Source organism: Malania oleifera, chromosome 2, assembly GCF_029873635.1.
Source record: "Malania oleifera isolate guangnan ecotype guangnan chromosome 2, ASM2987363v1, whole genome shotgun sequence".
In the NCBI taxonomy this organism is placed as follows: Eukaryota; Viridiplantae; Streptophyta; class Magnoliopsida; order Santalales; family Ximeniaceae; genus Malania; species Malania oleifera.
Window position 1 is genome coordinate 56,124,883 of NC_080418.1, and position 11,491 is coordinate 56,136,373.

An 11,491-nucleotide genomic window follows, 5' to 3' on the forward strand; every position below is an offset into this window, starting at 1 on the left:
GTGTCGCTAGGGTTTGAAGAACCTTAAAGCTTCGACCACAATCACTCAGAATTCAGCGAGGGGCAGCGAGTCGACGAGGGGCTGTGAGTTGGCGAGAGGAGAACGACAGAGTCGTGGCGAGATAGTGTCGTTGGGGAGAAAAGGAAGGAAAAGAGGAGGATTGAAAGAAAATTAAGGAGGGAGATTGGGGAAAGGATCAGGTGTCGCTAGGGAATGAAGGAGGGAAAGGAGAGAGGATTGGAGGGAACCCAAACGGGTTTTACAATGTCAAACTATTAATCTTCTGAACCGTCAAACTTATGAACCGTCATTAATAAAATGTCACTAATAATAGATTAATAGTGACGAATCTTTGGAACCGTCACTAATATAGTTAACTAAATTTTTTAATATTTTTTAAATAAAAACATTATTAACGACAGTTTATCTAATAGCCTATTATTAGTGACGAATTTTCTAAACCATCACTGATATAGTTAACTAAATTTTTTTATATATATTTTTAAATAGAAATACTATAAGTGACAATTTCCAAATCGTCACTAATAGCCTATTATTAGTGATGAACCTTCCAAACTATCACTAATGTAGTGAACTAAATTATATATATATTTTAAATAAAACACAATTAGTGACAATTTTCATAAACCGTCACTAATAGCCTATTATTAATGACTAATTTTTCAAACCGTCACTAATATAGTTAAGTAAATTTTTATATTTTTTTTTAAATAAAAATACTATTAGTGATGAATTTTCCAAATTGTCACTAATATAGTTAACTAAATTATTTTTATATTTTTTTAAATAGAATACTATTAGTGAGAGTTTCATAAACTGTAACTAATAACCTATTGTTAGTGACAAACCTTCCAAACCATCACTAATATAGTTAACTAAATTATTTATATATTTTTTAAAATAGAAAAACTATAAGTGACGGTTTTCATAAACTGTCACCAATAATAGAATAATAGTGACGAATTTTTGAAACCGTCACTAATATACTTAAAGAAATTATTTTTTATATTTTTTAAATCAAAAAATTATTAGTGACGGTTTTATAAATTGTCATTAATATTAGACAATTAGTGATGATTTCTATAAACCGTCACACTAATACATAATATTAGTGACAATTTAGAAAAATCTTCACAAATATTGCTGACTTTTTCTGCTAGTACAATACTTATTAGTGATAGTTTATTAACCGTTACTAATAAGTGCATTTTAGTGACGCATTAAAATCCTCCCTAATAACCCAAGAATCGTCGCTAATATTTTCCCAAGATAGTTTCTATGTGAAAAGTGGTTTCCCGCGATGGTTTGTGCGGGGAAACAGATTTTTAGTGACCGAAGTATTAGTGACGGTTTGAATTTCATCACTAAAAGTGCCCAATTAGTGACGGTTATATAACCATCACTAATACTTTAACTATTAGTGACGGTTTTTTAGAACCGTCACTAATTGGACACTTTTAGTTACGAAATTCAAACCGTCACTAATAATTCCGTCACTAAAACCAGTTTTCTTGTAATGACATCTTCAGAATTGTAACATTCCCATGGCATGCAAGCCACTAGTGAAAATTTTTTTCCTTTTCCATTTCCAATTTCTCAAACATAGGAATGTTAGAAAAAATACTTTATTATTTTCAAAATTTTTTATTTCCTTTATTAGTTTTGGAAAACTTGAAAAGAATGTGTCATTTCAATAATTGTTTAAAAATCTAGAAATGAAAAATAAAAATTATTTTCCACATACCAAAACAAACCCTTCATTAAAAAAAAAAAACCCCTTCATTTTTTAACTTTTTATTGCAAACTTTAGAAAAGTAAAAAATATAGCTCACATTTTTTATAATTATCTAAAAATAAAAACAATTTATTTTCTACAACTAAAGATGCCCTATTTATTTTCATGGTAAATACCTCAGGGAAGTTTTTGTTATAACTTTCTTGGCATTGTAAGTTAGAGTCACCATATGTTTGAAGAGGTCTTTGATTTGTATTTGTATTCTACTTGGATACGATGTAAAATTTGTTCAATTCCACCCAAATGTAAATCTGAGATCCGAAATGCATGTTTCCAAATGCAATGTCAGAAACCTTTTCAATGACATGCATCTAATTTTCAAGATAAAGTTTTTGAGTTAAATTAGTAGCAATAGCAAAATTATCTCAATTTCTATCTCTTTAGAACGGTAGTACATTACACCATTTTTTCATTTATTCTTAATTATCCATTGTGTCTGTATATTCAAAAATATAAAAGGAGGTACGTAGCAAGAAGAAGTTTCTACCTTATCTCCTTTCGCCCCTTTGTTATGTTCCTGGAACTTTCTTAGCTTAACCCATATGCAATCAGAGGCTAATTAAAATATACAAACCTTACTTCCATTTTCCCTTTTTCCTCCTTTATACCTTTTATCTGTCCTTATTTCCTTAAGTTGTAGGATTGACATTAGCTAGCATTTTCTTTTTGGTCATAGGGAGGCCAGAGCTCGAAAGAAAATAAATAAAACACATCCACAGACCCTATATAAGCAAGTACAACCTCAATGAGGTCATGCAATAATATTTACGCTCGAAGAGATTGGAATAAAAAAATTTTATAAAGACCAAATTTACTCCATTCTGTTCTATTAGTTAATAGCGTATTATTGTATGCAAACCTTGAGGAGGCCATTGGAAGCGTCCAACATTGTCCAAGAAGAGAAATGTGCAGATAAACCATATCAGAAAAGAAAACCATTTCTTCGTTTCAAAACAAAATGATTATTCTGCTACATAGGATGAACTCGTGAAAGCTTAATTGGTTTTAAAAGGAAAGAACAAAAAAAAACTTGACAAGAGACTTAATGCATGATTAGTTCCAGGACATTTTAAACTAGCTAGTGATCCACATTGCAGAAAAGCTAGCTAGCTAGTTAACCAGCCTGCAGTTTCTTCTAATCTCCCCATTAGCTCCAGTGAGGGGGCTAATATTACCCATCTTCACCATGGAAGCTGTAAAATCCCTAAAGAAAATTGTACTGCTAAGGCTATAAGTCAAAACCTGAGCGGTTTGCAAACCAGCAGTACTGAAGAGCACCTGGTCTGAATGAAGAAGTCCTCTCTGAGTCAAAAGGTTTTGGTAGTATGCATTGTCAAAAGGTTGGGCTGAGGTCTGTACGTCGAGTGGAGCTAAGTTGTTATCGCCGTTGCCTGCAGTTGCCGGGCAAGTTGCTTGACGAGTAGCGGCAAAGTTAGAATTGATGTTGGTTTCATTGTATATTCTCCCTCGAAATGTGATGCACCGTGCTTGGCCAATCGTGTGAGCTCCGGAGAGTGCTGTCAAGTCTTGGAGGTTTAGACCTTTGGCTTGGAATGCGGAGACTAGGGTTGGAAGGTCAGACAATGGTGAAGGGAGATCTGTATTAGCTCCACTAAGGTTGGCTATTAGTGAATCTCTCCTGCCAAGCAACACCGTCCATGAAGGCCCTCCCAACTACAAGAAAAGAAAAAATGAGTTAATTTTGCAATGATGAAATATTATATAAATGAGAAAGGTCCTACTCAATTTATATATATAGAAAAAGGACATTTCTAACAAGCAGTTAGAGAGATTAAAATCAATCATTTTTGGTTAAGATAGTAATTGACGAACTTAAGCTTTTTGTGAATTAATGTGTTGACATTGTGTAAAGCTAAGGCTTGTTCGATCAAAGTGTTTGTAGATTAACCTCACCTCCTCCATACATTATTCTATTAAATATTAAAAGTACTTAATATCACAAAGAATTGTGGTTTTTCACTTTTCAAGTCCAATAGTATTTGGCATACATGAGCTTAAATTAAGCAGGTAAAAAACATTACAAAACCTCATTTAATTTACAAATTGAATTTTTTTTTAATCAACAATATAACCATATAAGGATTTGTTGGACAATGAGTGAATAAAATTAAATAATCAAACATGTTAAATGATGAAAACATTTGCATGCATGCAAAGCTTCTATGTAGGATGTAGCAGTTATATATCCATGCAAGTATCAATCGAACATCATTACTAACCGCAAAAACTCCTTCTCGCGCAGCAAGAGCTACTATATCTGCACATGATACAGTAGCACTGCAAGCAGCCTCCACTTGACTTTTGATGGCATCAATAACCTCGAAACCCCTCACTGAATTTAGATTTGGCAAGGCATTCTTTTCACTTTGAATGGTGGTCGAGTCATCTAACAAAATTGATCCATCACAACCCTACACCACATCAAATGACATTAATAATATAATATTAAATGTACGTATTCCAAGCTTTACATCCCGACACTTGTCTTGAAAAGATAGTGAAGTGAACTCTACATTCATCAATAGTCTAATACACCTCAAGACAAGATTGGATACAGTATGAGAAGAAGTTACTTGCCTATGTTTAATAGTTTAGATTTCACACTTTAAATTTGAATTTTGCTATCTAGAAACTAAACAAATATACTACAAAATTATAGTAAATTTTGTTTAAATTCATATTAATCCAAATCTTCGGCTCAAACCTTGTTCTCCTAATAAACACAACATTAGTAATTATTGGCCATACGAAAATGGAATAAGTTGAAAGTTTTATCCTACATTTACGAAGCAGTCATGGAAGAAGAGGCGAAGGAGGGAAGCGCCCATGCGGGACTCATTGTTGACAGCTTGCTGCGTCACACTACGCACAATGGTTTGCAGATTAGGGCAACTGGTTGCGTAGTAGTCGGCCGTAAGCTGCGCATTGGCATGGCAAGCAACGAGCAGAGTCACGAGAGCGAGTGTAACAATGACGTGGGTGGTGGAAGCCATGAGCTCGACTGATGAAGCAATATTTTGAACTGAACTTGTAAATGTGCTTCTGGAAGCTCTGCCTTAAGCTCTGCTTTGAGAGTGGGTCATGAGAAGTCTTTATATAGAGGAAGAGAGGGGGAGAGAGAATTTGAGCGGGGCTCATGCAGGGAGTTTACTTTTGTTGCCAGGGAAATAGCCAAAAAAATAAAAAAGTAAAAGGGTCTGGCAGGCATAAAGGCTAGTTGACTTTAGTCCATCCGCGCAATAAAGAATTCGAACATGCAAGCAATGAAATGAGCAAAGTAAGATAGATTGAGGGGAAGCAGATTAAACGTGCACTCGAGCTATTCTCTGCTGTGAAATTATAGATACATATTACCCTTCACCAGATGAGTATTGAGTTTCGTGCAGCTGGATTCATGTTGAAGGCAGGGTTGAAATTGTTTTGTATGACTAGCAAAGTCCAAGTAAGAAACTTTCTAAGTAGAATTGGCGGTGCTTTAACATCGATCGGCTCCGTCCGCTATTGCAAATATTAGTCCTCAAACTTAAAGTAAAAACAACCAGTTAAAATAAAATCTATACTTGTGGAGCCGTGTTTTGGGATTTGAACTCTTAACACCTTTTGAAAGATCATTTAAGTTTGAGCACTAATTTAACTAATTAATTGAAAGTATATCACGATTTATCACAGGAACATGTTCACAACCATCAAATGTAAGTAAGCAAAAATAGTAAATAAGTAGACATTAATTAAGAATCACTTGATAAACAATTAAATAATATAATTCATTCTTAACTCCCCCGGGGATAAACTATGGTTAGTAAGGGAAGTAAGTAGGTTAAATATGTTCACAAATCCTAGTAGTTTAATGATAATGGATGACCAGTCACCCTCTTGAAAAGAGTTTTCCATGCTATTCTAACACTATGAAACATAAAACTGAATGAGTAGTCATACTCTCATTTTAAAAGAAGGCATAAACAAACTCGACGAATCAAACTTCTACTACTATTTACATAGTAAATTGCTCATCCCACGTACACAAGGCAAGTGGTCACATGCAAGTATAATATGCTGAACAAACTTGCCTCATGACGTTTGTTTTTCCCATTTATGCAATTGATGTACTCCTACACTTTGATGTTAAGTACTTATCAATCTCGTCCAATAATGGTTCCATGTCTTCACCTGACATAAGCTAAATTTTTTTTTCTCCAATGCCTTTCAACTTCACTAATTAAGAACTCATTCCACTATTTTCTTGATGGTATGAACTCACTGTTTGCTAGGATGACTTCTACTTCTCTTCTATTAGATTGTGTTATCTTCAATGGTGCTCTGATGACCGACTTCCTTGAATCTTTGTGTCGGTACTGAATGGCTTGAGGTAGCTGATGTGAAATACAAGATGGACTTTCATCCAAAATAGAGAATCAATAAGCTTGAAATTGGCCTTCCTAAATTTAGCCAAGATGGCGACCAGTCCTTATATTTGCAAAGCAATCTCCTATCTCAACCTCATAGTGACTTGATATGTTTTGGATGGAGCTTAACAAGCACCATGTGATCCACAATGATGTGCAATGACATTCTCCCTTGATTTGCCTACTTCTTCATCCACTTGGAAGCTTTCCCTAAAAAGCTCTAGCGATCTCTATCTTTTGTCTCCATTATTTGGTGACGATATATGTTCTTGGACTCTTTCTCCTCTACGACTTGCATGTTGTTTGAGGTAAGAGCAACTGCTAGCCTATTACAAGCTTAAAAAGACTCTTATTGGTTGTTAAGCTCTTTTGGTCGTTGAAACAGAATGAGCAACATTGACCAGCTGCATGCAATTCTTCTAAATGAGTTTGACAAAATGGTGTAAGTACTCCTCTATAGTTTGTTGAAGCTCTCTATTTGTTCATCTATTTGTGGAGGGCAGTTTGAAGAGATGTCAAGTTATAAATTGAGGATTATAATACGTTTTGTTTATAAATTTCCTATGAATCTCATGTGTTGATTACTAAAAATATCTTGGGGAACACCCCAATACTTCATGATATATTTGAAGAATAATTATGTTGTCTCCTCTGTCAAATACTACATTTTTGTGTATAAAAATATGGTACTTTGAAAACATGTTCTATAACCATAAATATAAATCTTATGTCTCCAAATCCAAGCAAGTTGGTGATGAAATTAAGTGAGACACTCTCCGATAGTCTATGTTGTACTAAAAGCAACTCCAGCAGCTTTGCAATCTTCTTTTGTCCCATCTTGTTTTGCTAGAAGACGATATAAGTTCAAGTATACTCAACCACCTTATCAAGCATATGTGGCTTGTAGTACCATTGTTTCAACAAGGTGTGATGCCATCATGGGTGGCTTGCCCCATATGGTGTCATGGAATTTTCATAGCAGTGTCTTCCTCCAATCACTATCTTAAGGCAGAAAGAATTAGTTACCATGTATCATTGGTAATCCATATATTTTAACCAAAACTAGCGCACTTTGGACTCATTAAGCTACAAACTTAGGCTTCCTACTTAGTGCATCTGTGATTTGGTTCATCCAACTCAGCTTATGATCAAGAGAGGAATCAAGCTCCACTAGGAATTATTGCTAATAGGATTAATGCTCACTACGCTTACAGATCTCATATGCAACGAGATGCCCATCCTATAAGAAGATTTCACCAAAAGCATAGTTTTATGCATTTAGCTATACCTCAAAGGGCTTCATGATGTCTATAAAAAAAAGTATTATATCTCACATCATAGCTTCATTTAAGCTGTCAAAAGCTCCCTCAAACTACTTTGTCCAATTCCAGTGGCAACATTTCATTCGCAGTTCTATTAATGAGGTAGTTTTCCTTAAGAATGCCTCTAAGAACTTGAAATAATAGTTGTGGAATCCAATAAAGCAATGCAGATCCTTCTTTGTTATTAGGATCTTACAATCTTGAATAGCTCTCATGTTCTCCATATCCCTCTGAAGATTGACCTTGTTCAACCATATTGACTAGGGAATTTGATACTCTTCTAACTGAGAGAGCACTTTTCATCCTTCACATAAAGTTTATTTTCCTTTGGCCTATCAAACATCTTTGATAAATGCCTTTCATAGTCCTACAAAGTGGAACTATACACAACAATCCCATATAGGTGTACCACAACAAATTTGTTATGGTATTCATTATGAGTTATGGTGTAATCCCGTGAGAGGGGGGGGGGGTGAATTGGTTATTTAAGAATTTAGGTTACTTTTTTCTTTATTTTAAAAACATAACCACACTATGTCAAGCCTAGGGTTTTTGAATCAATCTCAACAGTATATCTCAAGCATACACAATAATTACAGCAAAATAAATGTAAACATACAAGTGCAGAAATGTAAATGAGAGTAGGGAAAGAGAATGCAAACAAGGAGATATTTACAAGGTTCGGCTATCCCCGCCTACGTCCTCGCCTCAAGACAACCGCTTAAGGATTATACTATCCACTCCTTTACCACACTCCTTCACTCAGGGCGGAGCCTCCCATTACACCACTCCTTATAGGCAAAGCCACCTCTCCAAACGATATCCCTCATTTGGCACGGTTCTATACCTGAACTGAAAAATACAAATGTGATAAAATATTTCATGTACAATAAAATGCATCTTCAATAAGCTACTTTGTACAATGAAAACCTAATACACTCTCACAAGGTATGATTTTAGCTCAATAGAGTTAGTGTTTCTCTCTCAAAAATATCCTTTAAATAAATGAGAGTAGATGAGGGTAAATGATCTTTGAGTGAGTAAATGTGTGTAATAATAAATGCTCAAAGACTCAAATGTAATAAATGATTTCTCCACAAAAATGTTTTCAAGAGAAAGTGTAGGAGAAGCTAGAGTTTTGCTCTCAAAATAATTTTTGGAATGAAGAGATTATATGGGCTTTTGAATCTTGCAAATGCGATATAAAAATGCTCAAAGATTCACTAGCAATAAATGGTTTCCCCAAAAATATTTTCAAAGAAAAGAGTAGGAGAAACTATGGATTTGCTCTCAAAAGAATTTTTGCAATGAAGAGTGTGTGAGAGAAAAAATGCGTCTTTGATTTTAGAAGATGTCAGAATAAAAAGCCCAACAATGTAAGAATATGATATGAGATTAGCAAAAGTTTTTTTTTAGGGTTTTAGGCTTGGTAATTAGAGGCAAAGACCCCTTGTGACCATTTTATGGCCGTTGGGAATAAAGTAATAATTTATTTTGAATTTTATGGCTATTGGAGCTCATTTGCATCAGTTTGAGAGCTATTAATTGTTGACGAGTGTCGTAGATTTGTCGATGAGTGACCTCCATTTGTCGAAGAATCACCCCTTTTCCTTGACTAGTCACTTGGGCTGAAAAACATATTTAGCTACTGGAAAAATCCGTCGACGAGTCAAATCCATTTGTCGACGATTCGACCCCATTTGTCGATGATTGGTTTGGACAGAATTTGAATAAGGCTACTGGTATTATTAGTCTTAGAATGCACCCCAATAGACGTCTAATCCCCTTTTTTCAGCCTAATAAAGAGTTTAACTTGTTAAGTAAAAGGTTTTCCATGAAAAGTTAGAGTTCCTATGGTCAATCAAAGGTCATCATTGAGCTTCAAATCATATCAAGAAAAAACATGCATTTACAATTGAGACTAAATACAATACAATTGAAAAATTATGTGTCTTCACCCTTTGCTCTTTCAATTCGCCATGCAGTGGGCCATGTGATGTGTTCTTTAAGTGCTTCATGGCTTCCATTTTACCTTTATCATATGTGCTTTCTAAAATAAAAACTTGTTCAAGAACTAAATGCACACATAAGATTCTTACGATTTGTCATTATGAAAACGGGTTCAGAATCAAAAAGTCTACAATCTCCCCCTTTTTGATAATGACAAATATGGGAGCAAAAATAAGGTTAGCTTGACAAGGCTCCCCTTTACAATATGTAAAATGTAAAGTTTTTGCAGTGTAGTTCAAGCATATTTAAAAATGAATACATTGGAATTTTTCAAGTTGAGATGTTTTGAAATGTGAGCTCTTCTCCGTATAGTAACCTTCTTCAAATGAGCTCTATGCCAAATTTGAACATTAAGAAGTAGGATGGAAGAAAAGAATTTGTCAATTTTACTCACATTTTCTCCTCCTTTGTCATCAACAAAAAGACTAATCTAATCATAATAGCATTGAAGCATAAATAAAAGTCCTTATTTGAAAATTTCCCTCTTTTTGACACAAAAAATGAGCTAAGAAAATAGATTTTCAACTATTTTAAAGGATATAGCAATTTTGTACACAAAATGGTATAATTGACCATTTATGTTTGAAATGACATTTTAAGTATTATAAGACCATAAATAACAACAAACCATTATAGTTTTGATGTTACATAAAGCCTGTAAAGATTGGAGTTCAAAACAAAAGGCTTATGTTAACTAAGTGTAGGTTTGAGCATTTTGGTTAAATTTTATCATGATAACACCTAATTTGACAAAATTTGGGTAGCATGACATTCCTAATTTTATCATGATCCCATCAGGAAATTTTCCTAAGCAACTAGCAGCATGCATTTCATAAGTCTAGCTACATCAGCCATGCAGATGGCGTTCCATTCAAATAGCATGCAAATCTCTAAACAATTATCAGCATGTAAGCACGCATTCTGCATCTACCATGCAGATCGTATCAATCAATTCAATATTACCAATAATAGTTCAAGATACCAGATATTAATAAGATAAATGTGAATATTCAACAAGTTATGGATGGTAAGTTGCGGTCCTGTTCTCATTAAAGCATATAAGCAAGAAAAAAATAGTGAGTGATTTTAGTACTACAAAATTAAAATGTTTAAGAGATAAAATTATTGAATTTTCTGCTCCCCCTCATTGTAGCAGCCTTAACATCATTATATTGTGTTCTCCCTCAAATATTTTCAAGCAACTTCCCTAGTTTGCAATAAGCCTAATTCACATCTAATTTGGACAAAATCTATCCTCTTGAAGTGGTTTAATTTGGTGAATATATCGACTCATTGTTCATCAGTGCACACAAACTCAAGTGTCACATCCCCCTTTTGCACATGATCATGAATGAAATGAGGTCTAATTTCAATGTTCTTGGTTCGTGTCTGTGACATGGGGTTCTTAGACATATTTATTGCACTACTATTATCACATTTAATTGGAATTGTATTGTAGTGCAATTTGTACTCCATAAGTCGTTGTTTCATATATAACATTTAAGCACAACAACTTCAGGCGTCTATATACTCAGCCTCGACTGTGGACAATGCAACTGAGTTCTGTTTCTTGGAAAATCAAGAAACTAGAGATTGTCCTAAAAAATGACATGTACCACTCGTGCTCTTCCGATCGACTATGCTACGGGCAAAGTATGCATCAGAGTAGCTGACAATCTTAAATGTGGTATACTTAGGGTACCATAAGCCTAAATCAATGAACCTGATGAGGTATCACAGATATCCTCATCACTCTAGTCGGTGCTTCTTTGGGGCACACTTTAGAATCCTAGCACACCTACATCACTAAACAGATATCTGGTCGGCTAGCAGTCAAGTATACGTGCAAACTAGCATCATAACCCTTGGGTAGAGCTTAACATCTTACTTGGTATGCCCTTGCTCCACTTTTTTAATCT

At 34.5% G+C, this 11,491-nt stretch overlaps 1 protein-coding gene across 3 annotated transcripts in view; it reads right to left on the reverse strand.

Moving 5' to 3' along the window:
- Positions 1 to 2,926: 2,926 nt before the first annotated feature.
- Positions 2,927 to 11,491, reverse strand: part of LOC131149663 (peroxidase 4-like) — a 9,852-nt gene continuing 1,287 nt past the window's right edge. Inside the window, exons 1-4 of one of the 3 annotated variants that reach the window (XM_058100306.1) lie at positions 5,374 to 5,399; positions 4,618 to 4,786; positions 4,057 to 4,248; positions 2,927 to 3,490 (exon numbers count right to left, since the gene is read on the reverse strand). In XM_058100306.1, the coding sequence (XP_057956289.1) occupies positions 2,927 to 3,490; positions 4,057 to 4,248; positions 4,618 to 4,665 (804 nt within the window). In that variant the 5' untranslated portion in view covers positions 4,666 to 4,786; positions 5,374 to 5,399. Of the gene's footprint in view, positions 3,491 to 4,056; positions 4,249 to 4,617; positions 4,831 to 5,373; positions 5,400 to 11,491 lie in introns of those variants that run through there. The other 2 variants (XM_058100305.1, XM_058100304.1) reach the window with 2 other exon arrangements.